A 24541-nucleotide genomic window follows, 5' to 3' on the forward strand; every position below is an offset into this window, starting at 1 on the left:
CCATGCATATGGCTATGGCATTGCACGTATGGTGCGATATCTCAGTGCATTGCACCATACGTGCTATACTCATAGCGTTTGAAATCTCAGTGGGTTTCTTGTAAAATTGAAATTGGTTGATCAGTTAATAAATATTGACCCTATCTGCTGATTTGTAAATTTTGTCGATTTACTGTCATATCAATAAAAATAACCCCTTTTTACACTTTAAATACATTGGAAAACATGAATATTTGATAAATCAGCCAAAAACTCGAATTTTACCGAAAATTACCAATTTTACGGTAAATTACGGTAAATTACCGTTTTTTACGTAACGTTGAATTTTACCGGTAATTTAGCATCCCTAACACAGAGACGTAAATGACCCTCGGAAACAGTCTCCTGAGCCCGGATGGCGAGGTGCGCGTTGCAAGTGCTTCTTCCTGTCTCTTTCAAGTTGAGTTTCTAAACGTGTCCTCAGAACTCAAAATGCTCGAGAGACTCCCTCATGATTATTCAATTTCTCAAACATGTACTGGCAATATAGCAAAATATTGCAAGAACTTAACTATCACATCCCCGGGGTGATATCAATCGCGTGAATATTGCAATCCCGGCTGTACTCCAAATGTGCAGTAAAAGTATTACAAAATGACGGGAGTTATGTGCTCCATTGGCGGCCCCGCGGTCTGGTGGCACTTCCTCTTGACCTAGTGCCCCCTGCCCTGCAACCCCCTGGAGCCCCTGGAGCCCCTGGAGCGGCCTGGTTGCCCCCAGCCTTTCCATGGAATTCCAATTTGCGATCCTACTCAGTTATGAGGATCGACTTCCAAGAGCAGACCGACCCTTGCTGGGCTTCCGGCTTGCCGCCGCCCTTTGGCGTTCGACCCGCCCTGCCCGCCTTCCGCACTGCCAAACCACTAACACACTCAACTAAGCAAGCAGTTTGAGCTGCGCTGCTGCCATAGCATCGCATGCAGCACCGCAAAAATATGACCCCCAGCAATGGATTCCTCGTTCGGAGAGCAGTCCATTGGTGAGGTCACCTGCTCTGTTCCAGTCCCATTAAGCGACTGGAGTTTTGACTGCCTCCACCTGTCTTCTGGCCCACTGTGTGTAAGGTATTCCGTCGTCATGTTCTGAACACAGTGCTGCTTGCGCATCGTTGTGACACAGTCTCATCGCGCGACTCAGACGATTCCCGAGACAAGACCTTGGACCGTGGAACACGCGCCGACCGGTGGAGCAGGAAAAACAGCCACTTCCTGGAGCCTCGCTTTAATTAATGCCACACTGGAAGGGATTTGGCGTGCTGAGGCCCTGGAAGGCCCTGCGGGCTGGGCGCGAACGGTGCCGTCCCTCTCGCACCGCGACGGGCCGCCCCGTGAGTGCGAGAGAGACGAGAAATCCGCCTGCCGGGGCCCCAAAGCCACACCGGTGCGAAGCTCCCCTCCCGCCGGGGCTTACCTTTGAGTAGTCTGTGATGTACGGGCACCCTGGGGCACCGCGGGCAAGGTCGCGAGCAGTTCTCGGCCCGCTGGACAAACTGTCATAACACAGTGGGCCAGAAGACCGGCGGAGGCGGTCGAAATCCCAAACGCGTTTTGAGCTCCAAAGTCGCTAAATGGGACTCGAAGCGAACGTGTGACCCCGACAATGGATTGCTCTCCGAACGAGGAATCCATTGGTGGGGTCACACGTTCGGTTCGAGTCCTCTCTCTTACCATTGTACTCTCGAGGCTGGATTACATTTGGCGGTGCATGGGCAGGGCGGGCAGGGAGGAGGAATTGGCGTGTCTGCAGTGGCTGCAGTGGCGCCACTGCCGTGCACGCCTCCGCCACTGTATAGCCGGGCCTGCCGATTCAATTTTACTATCCGCAGTCGTGCCAGCGCGTCAACTTTATATACTGCTGCACTGCTGTTTCACCACTGCACTGCACTGGGCCCCAAATTTCGCTCGCGATGAGTTATGCGGTCGTGGCTGTCTGGGCGCGCAGTGGGCCAGAAGACCGGTGGCAGCGCACTGTTAAAAAAAAAGTCGAAATTTTCAGACTTTTTAGGATGAAGTCAATTTTGAAACCCAGTGGTCTGAATTTTCAGACCCCCGCACACTCTGAATTTTTGGACCACCTGTCGTCTGAATTTTCAGACTAGCATGTACCTTGAATTTTACGACTACCAGGTAGTCTGAATTTTCGGACTAATGGCAGTCTGAATTTTTCACCTCGCGGGTTTGAATTCTAAGCCGCCCAGGTAATAAAATTACCACTTTTGTCAGGATGTATATTATGTTTCGGAGATGCATATTTTAAATTGCTGAGAAACATGGAATGCATGCACTAAATAGAGCAGTTGTAAAACAGCTCTTTTTGTTAAATGTAGCACCCAAAGTTGCGCAAAACTTTAACTAGATATGATATTTTGCTGAGAGAGCTTCCCAAACAAAAAAACTAGTCCTCGAATGTAAGACTCCAGAAGATGCAGCTGTAAACACTGGAAAGCAGCATGTTGGATCCAGAGGCACACTTTGTGAAAACTTTTTCGGCACGATGAAAATACTTTGGGGACGAGGATGAAAGAGGAGTGACAAATTTCCAAAACGCCACCCACTCCCTCATCACCCGTCCCTTTAGTTTGGAAGACGCAATATCAGTATAAGGCTACGCCACTTTCACAGCCTGCTTGCCGCGGATTTCGGATGCTTCAGAGTGGTAACTGCACGCACCCGAAGCAATTTTGGAGCACGGAAAGGCGAAGGCAAAACGGCACTGTACACACTGTGCTGAGCGCCGATGTAACACATAAAACGTTGCTTCACGACGGAGCGTCACAAGAAAGATGACACGCGACGCGGACTTGTATTCGGATGCGATGTGCACTGCTCTGGAGACAAGCTAAAACTGACGCAAAGTGTCCAGAAATCCCGAGTGGCCGAGGGATTAAAGGCCCCCTCCTCTCCCCCCGCCCCGCGCAGGTAGGCTTCGGCCGGCACGCCGGTCAGCGGTGATTTTCCGAACGCCCCGGCTCGGCTCGGTGTGCCTGGCTCGGCTGGCCGCCGCCGGAGCGGCTCGGCTCGGCTCGGGTGACCCGGGCTTCGGTCCAGGCCGGAACCAGGGCAAACATGTCGCATCCTGCAGCTACCAGCGGAGTGCAGGCCGATTTTAAACTCAACACTAGACGGCCGTTCGCTTAGCTGAGCAAAAGTTCATTTACTACTGCTCTAGCAATTCAGGGTCCATAGCACCTGAAACGCAGTCATGCCTTTTATCAGAAAATAAAGCGTCAATTTCAGACTGCGCAGGATGAAAATTCAGACCTTCTACTACAAATGACTGTCTTAAGACCCCGACGCCGAAAATTTATACCGCGCCATCCAAATATTCAGACTCTTGAGTCCGAAACTCATTTTTCAGACCACAAGGTGTAAAATTAAGACCAACTGTCTGAAAATTCTGACTCAAGTCTGAATTTCAGATTCAGACCACTAGGTCTGAAAAAATTGGTCTGAATTTTCAGACTTTTTTTAACAGTGCGGTCAAAAATCCCAGACGCGTTCTGAGCTCCAGAGTCGCTAAATGGGACTCGAACCGAATGTGACCCCACCAATGGATTGCTCTCTGCGCGAGGAATTCATTGGTGGGACACGTGCTGAGAAATGACGAGAAATGTAAACTCAGCTTCACATTTTCTAAATGTCCATATTCAAAGAATCAAAACTTAGTAAATCAAGCCGAGCACCTGGCGCGCGGAGAGTACGTACTGTCATGGCAGCGCATGATTTTTAATTGGTGTAAACGTGCAAGTGCGCGCGCCGTAGCCGCCGTTGCGAGCAAACGGCTGGGAGGGGTCCGTACTACGGCCGGCATTCAGGCTAACTGCAGTCCGTGCCAAGTAGCTCCGTCCTGACAGCCAAGCTGGAGCGTTGCCGAGCGGCTGGCGGGGTTCTCCCCCGCGCCAAGCGCTCCGTGCGTGCGGGCCACTTTGCACCTGGCGAGCCAGCACGCCCCAATATGTATCGGGGCCTTGGCACCGGAACGTATTGACTGAGGGTCAGGCGCACAGTGGGCCAGAAGACCGGTGGAGGCGACCCAAACTCTACACGCGTTTTGAGCTCCACGGTCGCTAAACATGACTCGAACCGTACGTCTGACCCAACGAATGGATTCCTCGTTCGGAGAGCAATCCATTGGTGGGGTCACGCGTTCGTTTCGGGTCCCACTTAGCGACTCTGGAGCTCAAAACGCGTCTAGAGTTTTGGCCGCCTCCACCGGTCTTCTGGCCCACTGTGAGGCGGTCCCCAGGGCCCGGCTGGAGCCTGCTCCTTTATCCAGAAGGCCTCCTTCTGGAGCGGCCCGTGCGTGGATAGTAGATCAGCCCCACGCCTCTCAAAGCGGGCCTCGCTAAATTAGATTCCGACGGACAAAATGTCCGTCCGGTTGCACGTAACACACGTGGCTCGAATAAGCTCGGTCCCGCGGGGGACGGTGGCGGTCGGGAATTCGCTGCTCAGCTTATTCGACAGCTGTGTTCCACTAACAGGGCACCGGCCCGGCGGGGCGGCTGTTTAGCGACTTTGACTCGCATCGTGTGTGCGGCCCAGCCGGGCCTAGCCCGCCTGCAGGTCCCTGGCGTGTTCCCAGGGGTCCAAATCCCCTCCCTCCCCCACCCCTCGCCCCGCCCCGGCTTACGACACTGCGTGAGTAATCGCCCTCGGTGGCCTTCAGGCTTGCCTTCAGGTGCATGGCAGGAAGCTGGGATGACAGTACTCTGTCAAGCCTGGACTAGAGCGCACAGTGGGCCAGAAGACCGGTGCAGGCGGTCGAAATCCCGGACGCGTTTTGAGCTCCAGAGTCGCTAAATGGGACTCAAAACGAACGTGTGACCCCACCAATGGATTGCTCTCCAAACGAGGAGTTCGTTGGTGGAGTCATACGCTCGTACTGCGACTCTGGAGTTCAAAACGCGTGTTGCCACCCGCTCACTTTGCGCTTGAAACGCGGAACCTATCGGTAGTTCGGTGCTGGGGACCGCAGAGCCGTCAGTCGCTTTGGACAGTTCGGACTGGGGGGCGTTGACCTGTGGGCAGACGTCGGGGCTGGCCGAAGGTGACCGCAACACAATGCGACCACGGCGCGACGCGTGTGCCTGAGGGCCCTGGAGGCCCTGGAGGCGGCTGACGTAACCAGCCAGTAAAGCCCGAGAGATACGCTGGCCCGGCAGCCTAGCGGTGGCTGGCAAGGCCCAGCAAGGCCTAGCAGGGCGCGCGGTGCGGCGCCTGAATAGCCCCGTGTCAATACCACGATGAATGGTTGCTGCGGGCCTGCGTTCGAAACCACTCTCCCTTTTTTTTCCCGCGTGCTGCGTGGGGGCTGGGACGCGGCCCGGGCCGGCAGGCAGACGGCGAAAGTCAACATCCACTGTGCGTCCTGGACGTCGTGGGCGTTCTAGATACGCGGCGCACTGAGCCGCTGCTCAGTGGGCCAGAACACCGGTGGAGGCGGCCAAAGATCTAGATGCGTTTTGAGCTCCAGAGTCGCTCAACAGGCCTCGAACCGAACGTGTGACCCCACCAATGGATTCCTCGTTCGGAGAGCAATCCATGGGTGTGGTCACACGTTCGGTTCGAGTCCCTTTTAGTGATTCTGGAGCTCACAACGCGTCTCGGTCTTCTGGCCCACTGTGCGCTGAATCGCTGTGTTGCCATGTGCGGCTGGCACAGAGAAAAGGGCAACCAGATGGCAAAAAGAAATTATTCACATCGTGTCAAATTTCTGCTGCTCTTCCCCTGAATGGACACGGATTGTTGAGGATCTTTACGGACGTTCCCCTTGCGCTTCGTTAGGCGTGCGCTTTCATTTTTTGTAGTGCCAAAATGAGCCCCGGCTCGGGAGGCACCGAGCCTACCCGGAAGAAAACTCGGATAATGATGAAAGCGGATGAAGGAGCTCTTTGGAGGCACTTGGGGGGATTTAATTCGATAAGAAGGAGATTTGTTTGCCCAATCCCTTTACCGCGCTCATCGCAGTTGTGTAAACCAATTACTGGACCCGTTATGCCTCAATTCGCCGGCCGTCCCTCGGAAGCGGTAACGAAGCGGCAACCAGTGTGTCGAACACGGCGATTGGACGAATAGAGGTGAAATACGACGGTGACTGCGGGTCCTGACCTGATGGGTCGAACAGAGTCACTCAAATAATTGAAAGAAACAGCATGGCAAAAACTTTGGAAGTTTGCATTCCTTGAAATTCAGTCTTGGCCTGTAGTACTCACCTTTCTTTGCAGCGCTGACAGCGAAGTCGGGTCGATCTCAACACAGCCCCTTTACGGCTTTCCAGTGAGCACCAGACCACTTTCACTGCTGTGACGATATGCCATTTACCTGCTTAACAAGAGCCCCTTGTAGTTAGCCCCCCCCTCTCCTCTCTCCGCCTCTCTCCCCTTTCCCCACGTTGACGACGGCGCGGCTGCAAACAGCTAATTACATCACAGAACTATAACAAAGACAGAACAACGCGCGCATCTGTTGCAGAGCGGGGGACGGGGTGTGGAGGGGGGCTTGGCTGGGAATGCGGATCGGCCGCAAGGGGTTGGCTGACCTGAGAAAGAGTAGGGGCTGCCCGCCAGCCAGCGCCAGCTAGCCAGCCGGACGTGGTGGGGGGCAGGGGGCTGGCTGCCTTGATAACAATGCCATTCAACAATGCGACCACCCAGTCCCCTGATGAACCGGGCGGGGCACTCCCCCATCTCCACACACACACACACACACACACACACACACACACACACACACACACACGTACACACACACACACGGGCTTTACCAAAGGGCTCAAGCTGGGAGAAGAAGCGGCGTGGCAAAGGAATGGTTTTGTCACACGCGCGAAAGAAGGGCGGCACACAGCGACCTGTCCTGAGGGTCACGGCGGCCAGACGTACGTGGAATAAAGAGGGACCTGACGGCCGGGCACGGACCAGCACGGACCTGCACGGACCGGCACGGACGTGCGGGAATAGCGAGGCAGGCTCTTTTGTGCTTTTCTGGGCAAAACAGGCGGGCGGCCGCTGCCTCGGCCGCTGCCACGCAGAAGGTCTCCTTCATCTGCCCATCGATTTCTGCTTGGCTCCACCTGAGAGGATTAAAATCTCCTTGCCGGCAAGTTTGGTGGAATTGACAGTAAGCTGGCCGGCACAGCGCGCCCGTGTTCGGGTCTGCGGGGCCAGCCAGTCCGAAAAGCCCCGACTGCTGTCTCTCTCGCTCGCCTTGGGATAACAAGGAGAGAACTTCGGGAGGTTTTCAGACGAGCTACCAATCGACGTGTCCTAAATGAACTCTGGATCTCCACCAGACTGATAGAACCATCGTATCTCCCGGACGCCAGTAGAACTACCGTACTCGGCCGGCGCCCATAGAAAAGACGTAATTCGGGAGATCTGGCAAGACTATTGTATCGCTTTTTAGACGTGTTTCAAGGAGATTGAATTGAAAGGTTAAATGTGTCTTATAATTTTGGAAAATGAAAGGGGATATTAAAGGTTGACAATGACATCAAACTTATTTCATTTTCCGAATTTTAGTGACACTTAACCTTTCAATTCAATCTCTTAAAAACAGGCCGAAAAAGCGATACAATAGTCTTGCCAGATCTCCCGAATTACGTCTTTTCTATGGGCGCCGGCCGAGTACGGTAGTTCTACTGGCGTCCGGGAGATACGATGGTTCTATCAGTCTGGTGGAGATACCAGAGTTCATTTAGGTCACGTCGCAATGGAGAGTTCAGTGCGGATAGCATTGACAACCAAGAGCAGACCAGCAGGTGCAGGCTGCCCCTGTCATCCCTCATGCTGTAGGCCTAGCTATGCCTCGTCGGAAAACTCAAGTCGCAACAAATTATTCGTTTGCTAGTTTGTGATTTATGTAGCGCCGCGCAACCAGTCGAAACCGGGATCAACAAGTGCGCAATTCGTCATGCAAACACAGGCGCGCTGCGACGCCTTGCACGGAGAGCAGCTTGCCGCCAAAGAAACGTTTGCAATGCTGGATATTTAATTCGGTCGCGACTTCGGTGCTGGAGGTGACAGTGAGGCATTGACGAATGATTTTGTGAACGGCTAGAGCCACTTTTCAGAATGAGCATATTGTTCCCTAGGCATTTTTGTACTGGTGCCATAATTTTCCACAGCTGTGTTTCACGTCTTAACTTTGCTACTTAACTAGCGCTTACAGAATCCCACTACCTTACCTTTTAGGCGGACTCTTATTTATCTTGTTATCAACCTTGTGTTTCCTGTCCGTGTCCGACGGCACTTGCTTCCCGCCTCAGACCTGGTCATCCTCAGCATCTTTCTTGAATCCCTGTTGGGGTCCCTCAACTCCACAAGGCCTCATCAGCCCCTCAGTGTCCTGACTGATGTTTGCGGCTTGCTGCAGCCACCTGCCTTGCTGTTGCGGTCGGCCACACGGTGGCTGCCCGGTCAGGCTGACTGCCGGCTGCTCGGTCTGGCCGGCGGGCTTGCCTGTCGTCGCGCACGATAATAACTGTCGTGCCGCTTAATATTCGTCGCACGTCAAGTCTGCCGAGTCCGCGGGGACCCTCCCCTCCCCCACTGCACAGCCACTGCTCAGCCTTTGCAAGGTAACGGGCCATCCCCATTCAATCTGCCGCGCTAATAAGCGCTGTTTATCACGATACGGACAGATGTGTGCGGCCGGGATTACGTCACAATGGTCCGTGACTAGAAAGGGCTGCGAAAAACGTCGCTTCACTCCCTGTTTTTCTGAAAGTCTGAAAGCACGTCGGAACCAACGCCTTCAGCAAAGAAATACGATATAGTAGGGAGATGAATCCGCGCCCTACCTATTCCAACCGTCACAGTGTGGCGGATCGATTCGGTCCTCTAGATCCCTTTCGACCCCATGCGGGTGCTCTACGCCTCGCCTGGTCTTGTTGAGCTCCCGGCAGGAGGGGGAACAGAGGGAAAGACAGAGAGAGAGTAAGGTCCAAGTTTGTTCCCTCATTTGGGGCGAGCGTTACGCTCTGAATATGTGCTGGGGTGGGGCGGGCCGCCCGGCAGCCCAGGCTGCCAGCCCAGTCTGGCACAGGCAGCAGTCCCCCTCTGCGATTTTATTTAATTGGCCAGTGCAGTACGTGACCAAAGCATTAGCCGACAGTTTTTGTCAATTCCGCTTTCCCTCTTTTGTTTTCCTCATTTTCCGTCCGGGCAGGAGTGCGTCCGCTGGCCAGTTCCCGTTCACTATTTGATTCTGCTTGACGGAAAAATTACCTGATGCTATTCGCAAGCCGGGGCCGCCAGCGAGGCGCCGACTTTAGTGGTAGCTATGGTTGTGTTCCTGTTGCAAGTCGACCATCCATATGTGCTAACCTGTACCGGCACAGGTATTACTGGTTTCGGTTTTGGTCCAGATGCACGACTTTTACACATATTTCTGACAAACGTGTTTCCGGTTGGAGTGGTGCCTTCTGTCCTCGCTTCTTATAAGCACACGCAGGTGCACAGGTACAGTCCGGCGCTTCCGTGGACTTCCCCTCGCAAATTGTGGAAGGAGCGTCCTTTGGCTTTGTGCGCTTGTCGCCGACTCGCGTAGGGTTGAAGGCAGTGTAAGTGGGGTTTTGATGCGAGGCAAATTGAGATTAGGCCCCCGGCGGCCTGTCGGCGAGGGGTCGGCGAGGGGTCGGCAAGGGGTCGGCGAGGGGTCGGCCCATGCCCCCGCCAAGCCCTGCCCAGTCCAGCCCCAGGCACGCGCTGTCCCTCTCGCACCCACCTCCCCCCGAAGCCGAAAGGCTCGGCGCGGTCCACCTCGCTGTGTACAATACCCTGCCAAGCCCGGCTGTATCATTTTCAGGATTACACGTCTGGTCGGGGGAGATCGGACGAGGTCGGCACATCAAACGGCTGGCCGAAGAATAATCCCGACAGGTGATTTGGATCCCTTTCCCGGCTCGGGACGCTAACGTGCGTAAAGGTGCCGGGAAGGGGAAGCAAAACATGAATAGGGGAAAGTCAGCTTCACATAACTCTTCGCTTTCGACCGGATGTTTCGGATTTGCCACACATTGATCACATTTGGTTGAGACAGAATTCAGAAACTGAGAATAGAGCGGCTTTTTTGATGTGTCCTTCTGTCCCTGTCCCTCTGTTCAGTCTGGCCGGCAGTGCTGTTGTTTGTCTCAAGTTGCTTTCAGTGCAGCCACCATACTGAATTCAGTTTCCTCATTACAAGGCAGAACGGGCCCTCAGTAAATATCCTGCAACAACATCAAATTGCGTGCAGTGGCTTTGGCCAGACTGGTTACGCAAGAGGTCAACCTCCAGGTTGTGGAAGTCAGGGGTGCTGTCATAATGTCCACCGCTAAAGATGGTACTGAAGATGAGTTTCTATTGCGCGATATCGTCTAAAGAACTCAACAAGGACTCAACGCACCTTAGATCTGACTCATGTTTTGTTTCTTCCGAGTCACTTGTAGAACTAACTGGACGTCTGTGCCTCTTCTTGTTCGCAGGGGCGTCTATGGCTGTTAAGAACATCACCATCACGCTACCCGAGGCAGTGGTGCAGGGAGACTCGGTCACCCTCAGGTGTGACTACGACCTCGAGGACCAGAACCTCTACTCCATCAAGTGGTTCCGGGACGAGAGCGAGTTTTACCAGTTCGTCCCGAAGGAGATCCCCGCCACCAAAGTTTTCGACGTGGACGGCGTCAAGATCAAAGTTGATGTGAGTGTGCCAACCTTCATATTTTTCTGTGGCGCCGGGTGTCGCACTCTTGCATCAGTAGTCTGTGTCTGTGCAAGCCAAAGGCTTTAGCTCTGGAATATCTTCTTCTAAAAAGGAAATTAGTTTAATGTTCCATCTTTGCGAGTGTCTCGAGTCCCACCTTACACGTGAGTGAAGGCCACTCACGTGGGCAATATCCGATGCCACTTGGGCAGAAATAAAGCACCCTATTACCTGGTCCAAAGGCAACCCCGCCGGAGGCAAGGCCGGGCCCTCTCATGCCGGGCCAGCTCAGCCAGGGGGAAGCTCTAGAAGGGTCAACTGCTAATTGGCTGTGATCGCTCTGCTTATGCCAGACACGGCCACAGCTTCCCGTCAAAGGCCGCTAGTCCACGCCAGCGCTTGGAGCCTGGATGCCTCGGACGCTCATTGCAGTTGACCTTTGCTGGTTGACGGTTGTGGTTGTCATTTCATTGGCTTCATACTTTCAGCTGGTGTGTCACTTCCGTAAGCTACTTAGATTCCTGGCAGTCTAGCGAAGAAACTAGACGAACGAGAGTGAAATCCTTGCACCTGGACAGTCGGCTCTGCTTACCCCACATCTGGCTTCCCTGCGGCCGCCCGCCTGCCGCTGGATTGCCTCGGTTTGGGCCTTGCCAACTCCCCTACCTGCAGAGCGTGTTTATATTAAAACTTGGCCGTACTATTTTAGCGGTATTTAATAAATGGAAGGAGAGGTGGGTTCAAAGAGGGGCGGGGTGAAGTGGGAATAGGGGCTGGTTATATGCGAGTGCGGCATAGCCGGGCACAGCGCGGCTCGCTGGGGTCTTTATGCAAAACTTTGGACCGGGCCCACATTTTGGGGATAACTTTCTGCAGGCACGCGGTGCGCCTCGCCGGTGCCGCGATCCGCGAACATGTGTTGAGGCAGGTCAACCCGCCGGCCCGGACCAGCCGATCGACTAATATCAGTCGCTGGAAGAATGGCCTGCAATAGCAGAGAGATTTAGTGGCGCATAGGAATTTCATATTTGCCGCGGGGCGTTTCATGGCGTCACCTGAAGCACTCATTTTATTGGACTTGCTCCCACGCGATTGTTAGTTCACCCTTTTCCTCGAAGACCACAAGAATTAAGGTTCGGCTTTTAAAATGGGCGCTGGTGGTGTTCCACAGTGGGGTAGAAGACCGACGGAGGTTGCCAAAACTCTAGACGCTTTTGAGCTCCAGAGTCGCTAAACAGAACTCGAATCTAACGTGTGACCCCACCAATGGATTCCTCGTTCGGAGAGCAATCCATTGGTGGGGTCACACTTTAAAAAAGCAAGCTGCGTGACCATTGGGGAAACATACGCTGTTGTCCGACCAGCACCCATACCACGGTCTCCCGGCACCATTTCCCTTCCCGAGTAGTTCCATTGAATCGTATCGCATTGTGTTGGCGCTAATCAAGAGTGGCGCACTCACTCCCTCAACTTTGGACTCGATAGCGGCCAATTCAATTGGTGCCTTTGGATCGCCGGCCCATTGTGGGCGCGCACGCTGTAAGGGGGCATTTGCACCAGGCCGATCTCGAGGCCGATTGTGAACAAGTGCCTCGCTGTCTGCTTTTCTCAGCGGGTGTGTCGTGCGGGTGCGAGAGAGACAGAGCGGCCGGGGCTTAAAGGAAGAACGAAATACTGAACCAGCCAAGGGAATTTTGAAAATTGAAACGACGAAAAAGAACACTGTTAGAACCTTAGAAAACCATTTTAGGGCTGTAATAGGGAAGGAGCCAGCCATAACAAAGTGTTTCGAGCATGTTTAAGCTTGCAAAGAAGATACTTCGTGATTTTCTAACTATTTCTTCGAAAACGAATTGAATTTTTTCCAACTTACGCTCGACTTACAGGTTTCAAGTGAAAAAAATACGATTTCAAGAAATCCTAGGAGTCACGAAGTCAATTTGATTATTGTGTAAGAGTGTGGAGAAAGAAAAGAAGTGGTGTTGTGAAGTTGTGGTTGTGAAGAAGTGGTACCAATGTGGTCGATGTGCCATCCGTCGAAATTTAAACTTGACAATAAAAAGAAATCAAAATGCTGGTAAATTCAAAAAATTCCAATGCTAATGTATTCCGCAGTGTTCTGACAATGGAACATCTTTGAAGTCCATCATGATTAAAATGTTCTTAGCAGAAAGAAGTCAGTAAATTAATTTTCTCGGGTTGGCAACTATTTTCTCGGCGTCTGCGCCCTTGCGAAAATCGCGAAGCTGAAAGCGCCAGCAGTCGCGCATTAAAACTGCCCTCATTGTGGGGCAAACTTAGACTGTTTGGCTCCAGAGTCGCTAAACAGAACTCGAATCTAACGTGTGACCCCACCAATGGATTCCTCGTTCGAAGAGCAATCCATTGGTGGGGACAACTTTAAAAAGCAAGCTGCGTGACCATTGGGGAAACATACGCTGTTGTCCGACCAGCACCCATACCACGGTCCGGGCACCATTTCCCTGCCCGAGTAGTTCCATTGAATCGTATCGCATTGTGTTGGCGCTAATCAAGAGTGGCGCACTCACTCCCTCAACTTTGGACTCGATAGCGGCCAATTCATTGGTGCCTTTGGATCGCCGGCCCATTGTGGGCGCGCACGCTGTAAGGGGATTTGCACCAGGCCGTCTTTTGCCGATTTGAACAGTGCCCGCTGTCTGCTTTTCTCAGCGGGTGTGTCGTGCGGGTGCGAGAGAGACAGAGCGGCCGGGGCTTATGTAAGCTTGAAAACTGAACCAGCCAAGGGAATTGGAAAATTGAAACGACGAAAAAGAACACTGTTAGAACCTTAGAAAACCATTTTAGGGCTGTATAGGGAAGGAGCCAGCCATAACAAGTTCGAGCTGTTTAAGCTTGCAAAGAAAACTTCGTGATTTTAAAGTTTCTTCAAAACAATTGAACTTTCAACGTTACGCTCGACTTACAGGTTTCAAGTGAAAAAAAAGAAAGCAGGAAAATGAAGTGAACACGAAAAGAGACGAGGACAAACGTCACCACGGCCAGTCGAAAAATGTCCGCGGTGGGGCAATAAGTGCGTGGGTGTGGTGACGTGATGGCTGCATAAAAAGCACTGAGACTTGGTGACACGACGGCGCGGCTCTTGGCCCGCCAGCGCCACGGCAGCGCCAAGGGCGGAGTGGTCCCGGCCAAACGTGACTGTGACGTGAATATATCGTATTTTATGCTGTCCGGGCCGGCACTGCCCGGAGTGAGAGGGTTTCCCGCGTTTCGCGCGCAACTCCACGACGAGCAGGAACTGTTCCGTGCAAAGTCTTCGTCTCGGTCTGCGCTGTTTTGGTGGAATGCACAGTGACAGACGACCAGTGGAGGCGGCCGAAATCCCGGACGCATTTTGAGCTCCACAGTCGCTGAATGGGCCTCGAACCGAACGTGTGACCCACTAATAGATTGCTCTCCGAACGAGGAATCCATTGGTGGGGTCACACGTTTAGTTTAAGTCCTGTTTACCGACTCTGGAGCTCAAAACGCGTCAAGAGTTTCGGCCGCCACCGCCGGGTCTTCTGGCCCACCGTCGGACGTCCTGCTTCTGCATTTCCTGAGCCTTTGAAGCATTCGGTCATAACTCCTCGTTTGGCCGGGCTGCCCTGCCCCTGCCCTGCCCCTGGCCTGCCCCTGGCCTGCCACTGCCCTGGGGTTGACGTCGAGGCCTTATTTGGTCCAGGAATGAGACCCTTCGTCCTACCGGCAGTGCCGTCCCCCCGGCCACTCGGGGCCCCGGCCGGCCGGAGCACCTGGTGAGCATACATCAACCGCACAACCGGCGCTTGCTCTGTCTCGCTCCGTCTCGCTCTGTCTCGCTCTAATTTCCTCTTTCTCGCCCGTTGTCCCGAGCACACATGTTGCGCCCGCTCTCCGTTAATCACAGTGCGAGGCTGTTCACCTCCCGACACGCTGCACACAGCTCGCTCGTCACAACGCAGTGGGCCGGAAGACCGTTGGAGGCGGCCAAAACTCTAGACGCGTTTTGAGCTCCAGCGTCGCTACACAGGACTCGAACCGAACGTGTGACCCCACCAATGGATTGCTCTCCGAACGAGTCGGTTCGAGTGCCATTTAGCGACTCTGGAGCTCAAAACGCGTCCAGACTTTTGGCCGCCTCCACCGGTCTTCTAGCGCACTGTGGAGCGCCAAGCCGGCCAAGCTAATAAACGCAGAGTGGGTCATCTCCGACGACACTGATGAGGCTGCTTGCTAAAAAAACAGAAACACAAAAAAAGGGTAACGTGATTCCGGAAATGAATTCCCCGCACGTCTTTTGGCCGCCCTCCTCATGATCCACCCATTGGCCGCCATTGGCGTCGATGCGCTCTTCATCGCCCCATTTCGTATTCCGCCTTTGCCGAGGGTCGGGGGGAGAGGGGAGGGGGGGGGAGGGGAGACACCAATATCTTGCCCCGGGGCGTGGCCGCTTGGCTCCGAAGGGGGAAGGGGAGGCGAGATGCCCTGCAGGCGGGCCTCAGCGGTGAGTGCTCACCGTCAATGTCGCACTTACAGTGTCACCGGCATTTCGTCCCGTTTCTTTTCCACAGTGCGGAAATGTGCAGACTCTCACCGTGCAACAACCTAGAATTCGGGCTCGTTAAACTCAAATCGGGCGATGCGTTTGGCTAGCCGTGGCCCGTCCCACCGCACCACAGCACACCACAGGGCCCCGGGCCCGGCCTGCGGGGGCGGGCAAACCGAGGGGCAGGCGGGGGAGGGGGGGGGCAGAGGACCCCTCTGTGCTCGTCTGCTCGTCTGTCTCTTTTGACCGCCGCAGCACGCCTCACGGCCGGCAGGGCCCCACGCACTTCAGCCTCAGCCCCGCTTCAGCCTCTGCCGCAGACGTTTTGCCCTCGACATGCTGCCGCGACGCGACGCGATGTCAAGCGGGACCCGGAAATCCTGCATTCGGCCATAATTATTGCACTCCTTTTTATTATTTTTGCATCCAAAACACGCAGGGTCTCTCTCTCTCTCTCTCTCTCTCTCTCTCTCTCTCTCTCTCTCTCTCTCTCTCTCTCTCTCTCACGCACTCGCGCACGTCGGTCCGAGTGCAGCGCGCCAAACCCACACGTGGCCCGCAGCATGACGTGTCGTATGTCACTTGAATGGGTGACGGGTGGGCCCTGTCGGGGGGGCTGACAGTTCGTCAGTCGCCTTGTTCGTTTGCCGCTCTGTGTGTGTGTGTGTGTGTGTGTGTGTGTGTGTGTGTTTGTGTGTGTGTGTGTGTGTCGTGTGTTTGTGTGTGTGTGTGTGTGTTCGTGTTTGTGTAAGTGTGTACGTGTGTGTTTGTGCACGTGTGTGTGTTCGTGTGTGTGTGTGTGTGTGTGCCCCGCCCCTGTCATTCACTGCCCCTTCTCCGCTGGTATTCAGTGGGCGACCCCGTTGGGCTGTTCTTCTTTGCAATCCCCCTCCACCTCCTCCCTCCCCCCCCCCATCGCTGTGACACCCTTCCCCCGATCCGCCGAGGCCGCCCCGCTAACACCGGAAGCTGTGCCAATCCCGGCGAGCCGCGCGTTTTCGGACAAAGGAAGCGAGAAAATGGAAATAACGACGTCAAGACAAGTGCCTCTTCCCTGGGCGAGCTTTCTCATTTGTCATGCTGGAGGGAGGGAGAGAGAGACAGAGAGAGCGAGCGAGAGAGAGAGAGAGAGAGAGAGAGAGAGAGAGAGAGAGAAAGAGAGAGAGAGACAGAGAGAGAGAGAGAGAGAGAGAGAGAGAGAGAGAGAGAGAGGTTTGGCAGCTGAGTGACTTTCGCTCATCCAGCGGCACCCCGCGGTGACGGGGGAGCAGGGACCCCCACCCGGGTCGCGGCCCGGGCCGACCGCGGACCGAAAGTGTCTCCTTTTCAATCAACGCTCCTGCAGTTATCGGCAGAGGACGATACGCCGCGGACTCGGCGCGTTTTTCGGCGCAATTTCATCTACTCGGCGGCCGGTCGCCATTCAAGCTCTCTCTCTCTCTCTCTCTCTCTCCTCCCAGACTGTTTTCCTTTTTCGTCGTTTCTTGCTTTAGCAACGATTTCCTGTCGAATACTTCCAACCCGCTCGCCCGCAACTCTCCGCCCGCTGCCGTTGTCCACACTCCCCCCACTGCCCCCCCCTCCCCTCCCCGCGCCTCCCTCCAGACCGGAACATCTTTCTCCAGCCCTGTTGGGGCCTGGAAAAAGGAAGTGGGGGGGGGAGGGATGGGGCTCTCGTTTGACACCACAGGGGATGGAAATATGTGTCGGCGAATTTCGCGCGCGAAGCAAGGCAGCAGGGCCGGGAAATGTGAACGCAACTTGCCCCCCCTCTCTTTCTCAGTCGTCCCACCCCCTCTCTCTTTCTCTCTCAGCCCGTTCTTCCCGGATGTTTTTAAGAATTCCCCCTTAACATGTTTGAGGTTGCACACACGTGCTGCTCGCTTTTCTGGTGGCGGCTCCGCCCTCGATTCCGAGAGTCGTTTCCGTCGCTCTGTCTCTCTCGCACTCGGGCCCAAAGCAACGCCAGAGCAACGCCAGGGCAACGCCGGCCGAGGCCGACTGGGCCGTGCCGGTCGAGTTACGCGGCAAACTCCTGGCCGGGGAAGTTCCCGCGGAGACGCTGCATATGTCCCCAGCTTGTTTATGCAAACATCTCCCCGACAATCACGGACTACCGCCTGCCGTGCGGTCGGTGGGGGGGGGGGGGGGGGAGGGAGGGAGAGAGGGGGGGGAAGCTGAGGTACAGGATGTACATTTCCAAAGAGGCGGTACTTCGGTCGTAGAAGACTCGTAAAGGGGCACATGCCAGAAGACCGGTGGTGGCGGTCAAAACTCCAGACGCGTTTTGAGCTCCAGAGTCGCTAAATGGGACTCGAACCAAACGTGTGACCCCACCAATGGATTGCTCTTCGGACGGGGAATTTATTGGTGGGGTCACGCGCTCGGTTTGAGTCCTGTTCAGCTCCTACACTAGCGGCTCGTTCCAAACGATATCTAGTGCAGCTTTGGACTGCTGGAGAGCAGCGCCCTGCAACTCACACTGGACGGGGATTCGAACCACAGGCCGCAGCCTCTCCTTTTTGGCTCGTAAAGTAGCAGGCGGGCTGCCAAAGGAGACCGCCATGCCATCTCCAAGCGGACAGACAGACGGACGGACGGACAGACAGACAGACAGGCGGGCGGTCGGACTCGAACGCCGCTGTGATTGGTTTCAGATCCGCCCCGGGCTCCACTTTGGCGCAAGGCGTTTTGTCGAGTCTCTTTTAGCAGTGGTGGCTCCCAGCCGCGCCGCGGTTCCGTGGCGTGGCGTGGCGTGGCGTGGCCTGCCGTCCCCCAGGCCAGCCCGCGGCGCGCCAAGGAAGCCCCCGTTTGGCGCTGTCATCGCGCCGCGTCGCGAGCTATCGCCACCCGGGGATGGTAATCAAGCCGGTGCTTATTCAAGCGTCCCGGGAAAACCGACAAAAACCATCGTTGCTACTTTAAGCTCGGGGAGTCGAAGCTTGCGGCACTTCGTAGTCTGTTAAGGTCCAGCGATATAAACACACTGAGAAAACCTTACAAACTTTTATAGGCCTTAAAAGAAAAGCTGTTGGTTATGACAAAGTATTTTGAGCATACATAAGCTCACACAAAGAAAATACTTCGTAATTTAACAAAGTAAATTAGTTTGTATTATGCTCAAAATACTTCGTAAGGTTTTAAGCGTGCACTGACCGATCCTTTGGTCTAGTCTTGTCGCGCCGAAAAAAATAACTTAGGGATGTGGGTTGGGGACGAACTCAGATTCTCATCTTTCGCGCGGAGAGTGATGGCCACTATGCTACGGAAGTCACCGACGCAGTGAAGGATTCCTACGAACGACACTCCACCACGCTCTGTTGGCGCATTGTTTGTCCCTGCGGGGCGTAACGGTGCCCCGGGGGCGCGACGTGCCGGGGGCACTGGATCAACCGCCCCCCTCCCCTCCCCCTCCCATCACCGCCCCTTCGCCACCTATCCAACCCTCGGCGCGTCCTCCTGCACTTCCGCTACGCTCAGCCTCGGCCCTGCTTCCGACCTATCTCTTCTCTCCCCACTCTTTGTTCCCCACTCCCTGCTTGTCGACCCCCACTCTTTGTTCCCCACTCCCTGCTTGTCACTCCCTACTGTCACTCCCCACCGTCACACGCCACCGTCACTCCTCACCGTCACTCCCCACCGTCACTCCCCACCGTCACTCCCCACCGTCACTCCCCACCGTCACTCCCCACCGTCACTCCCCACCGTCACTCCCCACCGTCACTCCTCACTGCCACTCCCTACTGTCTTTCCCCACCGTCACTCCCCGCTGTCACTCCCCACTGTCACTCCCCACCGTCACTCCCCACTGCCACTCCCTACTCCCCACTGTCACTCTCCACTGCCCTGCAAGGTAGACCTTCGGCCGTACATCACACGCGATGTGCTGGCGTAGTCACACTAGGCGGGGACGTCCCACCCATCCCACGCGTCGGGGGCGGAAAAAAAAGTAAGCCGCGGCAACGAGTATTGAACCCACACCCCAGCCTCTTTATTATTGTTATTATGGCGTGCGATTGCGAATCCATGACGACGCGTTTTCCGCGGTGCACGAGCGGAGTGGCCCAACGGCCCCACCCACACTCTCACTGGCGCAGAAACCGCGCATATAAAACAAAGATTAAATCTGTCCAAAAAATGATACGAGAATGCGGAAAAAAAATATTTTGGGAAAATTGCGGCAGGTGGCGGAGCACTGGATGTGGGTTCCCGCCCCGACCACAGTGGGCAAGAAGAGTGGTGGAGGCGGTCAAAACTCTAGCCACACGGCCATTGTGTGCAGTCGGACCTCAAGGCGGGGCCGCCTGAAGTACGTGAAGTACGAGCAGAGCGGCACTTCCTAAGAGCGCTAAGGAGTCAAAAGGATTAAAACACAGGCGGAGTCACCGCGCGTGCAATGTGACAAAAGTTTGGCTCGAAATGAGCCCATTTGCTATGCCGGGACGTCCGAGCCGAGCCGGGCCGAGCCGAGCCGGGACAGCCCCAGTGGAATACGCAGACCTTCTTTATTTCAATTTACAGCTCTTACTGTCCGGGAGCGTCGCTCTCGTTTCGCACCGCCCGGCCTGCATCTTGCATCCCTCTCGCTCTTGCGTGTGCAGCGACCCGCAGTGACACTCGTCCCACCTGCAGCCCTCTCTCTGTCTCTCTCGCACGCCTCGGCACCCCCACGAGTTCGAGAGAGACAGAGCCACCTGGCCTGCTCCTGTCGAAATGGAAAATGGTGCACTCAGACTGGCTGCCGCGGGCCAGCCGAGAGAGAGACACAGAGAGAGAGAGAGAGAGAGAGAGAGAGAGAGAGAGAGAGAGAGAGAGAGAGAGCTTTTAGTGCACAGTGTCAGCTGCTGCCGTTTTATTCCCGCCTTTTTTCCGGGCTTGGTGTGGCTTGGTGACCACTGACTGGGAAGTTTTGTTTTTTTCTTTGCGCTTACGTCGTCGGGTTCTTCGTGATCGTGAACGTCAACTTTCTACTTCTGTTTTCCGAATGACTCTTTATTTTTGACAGTGTGTGGGCGGGGCAGCCCCGTTTCTGCCCTCCGCCAAAGACCCTCTTATTAAGGAGACTAAAAAGGCGAGGCCGGAGTCAAAGGCACGTCCGAGGGGTACCGGAAAGACTTCTCAAGAGTACCCGCGCGGCCCGGCCAGCGTGCTGCCCCTGCCGCCAGCCGGCCCCGGGCGCGTTTCAGGTGGCGTGCCCCGGTCTGCCACAGTGGGCCAGAGGACCAGTGGAGGCGGCCAAAACTCTGGACGCGTTTCGAGCTCCAGAGTCGCTAAATGAGACTCGAAGCGAACGTGTGACCCCACCGATGGATTGCTCTCCGAACGAGGAATCCATTGGTGGGGTCAAACGTTCGGTTCGAGGCCTGTCTAGCGACTCCGCAGCTCGAAACGCGTCTAGAGTTTTGGCCGCCTCCATCAGTCTTCTGGCCCACTGTGCCTGCCCTGGCCAGGCTTGCCCGGAACGAGGTCGACCGAAGCATGCTCCATTTTTGTCAGGTCTCACCGCGGTGGAGTGAGAGAGCCGCACCTGCGAGCAACGGACTGCAAGCGTCGCTGCAAGCTTCAAGGGACTTCAAGTTTCCAGGATTAGTGACGGCGAGTGTTGCTGGCGGCTCTGCTGTTTTTGGCGCGACACTGGGGCTGAAAAAGTCACCATCGGCCCCTTTGCAGTGGTGTGGAGCACAGTGGGCCAGAAGACCGGAAGAGGCGGTGCAAATCGGAGACGCGTTTTGAGCTCCAGAGTCGCTAAATGGGACTCGAACCGAACGTGTGACCCCACCAGTGGATTGCTCTCCGAACGAGGAATCCATTGGTGGGGTCACACACGTTCGGTTCGAGTCCCATGTAGCGACTCTGGAGCTCAAAACGCGTCCAGATTTTTTGCCGGCGCCGCTGGTCTCTACCCCACAGTGTCGAGGCAGACTGAGAAGTCCGTCTCGACCGCCAAGCAACCCCTCCGATCCCCGCTGTTGTCAATCTGATGAAACAATCGAAACATGACGCCAGGGCGGGGCGGGGCGGGGCGGGGCGGGCGACCCCTCCTTGGCATTCCGTCTGCGAGGCAGTCATCCCGGTCCAAGAAAGTGCTGTCTGGCGGCGCGCTGCGAAAAGAGGGCGCGAGGATGACTGGACGAGGGGACTTTTATAGTGTCGGGGTCAGGATTTACAAATTCGACGTGATCGCCTGTTTCGGCACAAAGTCCAAGCATGAGCTGGTTTTTCTTACTGTCTTTCCCCTTCTTCTCCAGAATGAGAGATTCCAATTTATTTTCCACCGTGTTTTTATTGCAAACCTGTGGGGCTGGGGGAAGGGGGATGGCAGAGGCACCGTGGCCAAATTCGACTCATACGCGGTGGAGGAATGACGCTCCGAGTAACACACTGAGCGCCCCCGCGGCCCTGCGGCCCTGCGCTTAGCATATAAAAGGCCTCTGTCTTGGCGGTGTGGGCCGGAAGAGGTTGGGGCACAGCACACAGTGGGCCAGAAGGCCGGTGGAGGCGGCCGAAACTCTCGGCGCGTTTTGAGCTCCAGAGTCGCTAAATGGGACTCGAACCGAACGTGTGACCCCACCAGTGGATTCCTCTGGTGAGCAATCCATTGGTGGGGTCACACGTTCGGTTCGAGTCCCATTTAGCGACTCTGGAGCTCAAAACGCGTCCAGAGTTTTGTCAGCCTCCACCGGGCTTCTGGCCCACTGTGCGGGGAAAGGTTTAGAGGAAGAAAACAAAATGCATGAAGGAGGCTGCTGGCTCGTTTCAATTCTTACAAATGATACCGAGACGCACTTCGCGCCACCTCCAATCCCTCACTGTCGGCCCGCTCTGCAAAGTTAGATGAGGACGCGCCGCGCCTCGTGACTTTTGCCGAGGCACTGTTATTCGACGATTGTGACGTCATGTTCGTTAGAATGAATGCGAATGTGAATGTTGTCACTTTCTGACGAATATGTCGTGAACATTGTCGCAGAAACGTGGGGGCTTATTGTTTCTGACCTAAATTTGTCGTGTGGTGGAGGGTACTCTTTTCAGACGCGCGTCACATTTGGAAAAGTGAACGATTTTATCTTATTTTCAAATCGTCTCTTTCCGCGAAGCGCTCTTTTCCTCTCCCTGTTGTTTATTTAAAACCAGCGCGCCCCTCCTGGCCGGCCGAGCGCCGTCTCGAGACGCTGGCCTCTGCTCCCGAACCTCAATTTGAATCTGAATCTAATTCCGGCAACAGAAGACCCGGAACAAGTATTACCGGGCGCCGTCCGGTTTAAACGGGACTCGGCGCTGAGCGGAACGGCAGTGAAATGGAAAAGTTAGGGGATCACGTGATTCTGAAAGGGGCGCCTCGGTATCAGTGCGTGAGTCCGTCGGACGCGTTTCGAGCTCCAGAGTCGCTAAATGGGACTCGAACCGAACGTTTGACCCCACCAATGGATTGCCCTCCCAACGAGGAATCCAATGGTGGGGTCACACGTTCGGTTCGAGTCCTGTTTAGCGACTCTGGAGCTCAAAACGCGTCTGGAGGTTCGGCCGCCTCCACCGGTCTTCTGGCCCACTGTGTGAGTCCGTTTGTGTAATGCCCCATTTCTCTTTTGCAGGTAAGTGCCACTGCTGCGGTGAACAGGCGGCGAATGCCACCCAGCCGTCCCCCGGTAAAGTCTCACATCGTACTGCGTGTTGGAGATACGGCCTCTCTGAGTGTGCGTGCTTGGGAGCTGCCTGCACCACCGTATACCTTACGTCTCGCCTTCACAGTGCAGTTCTCAACTTTTTTTTTTCGCGGGGAGCGAGAGGAGGAGTACATTCTGGAGCGTACATTTTATATGATTTGTTTCGTTTTTCGAAACGCTCCTCCGACGCAGACTGTTTTCCTTCTCTGGCGCGGCTGCTTGTCAAACCATCGACTTCGCGCCAATTCATCTCTCAAGAAAATATTTTCAGGAGGACGTCCCCACTTTAAACGTTTGAAATTTTTCGTATGTCATGTTTACCCTGGCTTCGAAAATAAAGGACGTGGGAATAATCACTCGAAGAAAATGGACGGATCACATTACCGAGGCAGACCCGGCGGAGGGGAGGGGGAGTGGGGTGGGGGAGAGGGGGGAGAGGGCACAGCATGGGAATGGAGAGAGACACTGTAGAAACAAGGCACAGTTTCCACCAGGGGACTGTGCTGTGCATGGAACCCTTCCCAGTCAATGTCTTACACACCATTAGCTTATCGTAATACCCCCTCCCTCCTCCCCCCTCCCCTCTCCTTTCCCCATCTCCCGATATCCCAGTCGGCACACCCCTTTCCCTCATTTCGCGTCTTCCTCCTCCGTTCCGTTTTCGCCCGTTTGTTGATACCGCCCCCTCCTTGTTCGCCTCTTCTGTTGCGCCGCCTTTTTGCTCGCAGGGAGGGGAGGGGGGCTGCTTAGCACCGGGCAGGGGGTATCGAACCACGGTCAGCGGGTTACCAATCCCTCCGCGTCACTTTGGCTCTTGAAGAAAATAGTTTGATATTCTATGTAATTTTCCCCCCCCGGCCGCGGCCAGGACGCGAACCCGAGCCGCGCAGATTTTATGAAGTTCTCGCGGAGGTGGGCGCTGGCGACTTAGGTGACAAGACCCCAGGCCGTTCATCCAGCATGGCTTCTCACGAAACGACCGCATAACTCAAATGGCGACCGCGGCGAGGCGAGACGACACTCCGACGGCACCGCACCGCCCTCGTTGCATGACCAGTGTGACTGTCGGAGCGCGTATCGACCGGAAAAAACGAGTTAATTGGACAGCACACTGCAAAATTGATGCAAAACCCAGCGAAAAATGCTTTTAAGTGTCCTTTTTTATTTTTGCCGACTACCAAAAAATAACTAGAGAACGTAATATTGAATATTCATTAACTTCCCCCTTGGTAGTAACGCTAAGCAAAAAGAAAAAAATATTTTGAAATTTTTAATTTGTTGCTGAAATTTATGTTATGAAGTATGCTGAAGTTATTTTTCTCTGTGTGAGGGTTGTCATTCTCAATTTTTGTTTGGGTCCTCGTTACCGCCGGTTCGGCTGCAGTCTGGCAACGTCGCAATTTCCCTGTTACGCCGCGACCCGGCGCTCAAAGGGAACCGGCACGCCGGATTGGACAACCTCTTTTTTAGCGACACGGGGAGGAAAAAATTAAAAATGAACCACTCAAGGACCAACGGGAAATAAGGCTAAGCTGTCAGTCGTATGGAAAGCCCCTCGGGAAAGCGGGAAAGCCACGCGGAGAACCTTGGGGCTTGCTATGGCTGCCTTCGGC

At 55.0% G+C, this 24541-nt stretch overlaps 1 protein-coding gene across 1 annotated transcript in view; it reads left to right on the forward strand.

Moving 5' to 3' along the window:
• Nucleotides 1-24541, forward strand: part of LOC117648460 — a 119799-nt gene that overhangs the window by 42698 nt on the left and 52560 nt on the right. The window contains exon 2 of the mRNA XM_034390965.1: nucleotides 10504-10718. Within this exon, the coding sequence (XP_034246856.1) occupies nucleotides 10504-10718 (215 nt within the window). The remainder of the gene's footprint in view (nucleotides 1-10503; nucleotides 10719-24541) is intronic.

The sequence above is a fragment of the Thrips palmi genome, unplaced genomic scaffold, assembly GCF_012932325.1.
Source record: "Thrips palmi isolate BJ-2018 unplaced genomic scaffold, TpBJ-2018v1 HiC_scaffold_3, whole genome shotgun sequence".
NCBI classification, from domain to species: Eukaryota; Metazoa; Arthropoda; class Insecta; order Thysanoptera; family Thripidae; genus Thrips; species Thrips palmi.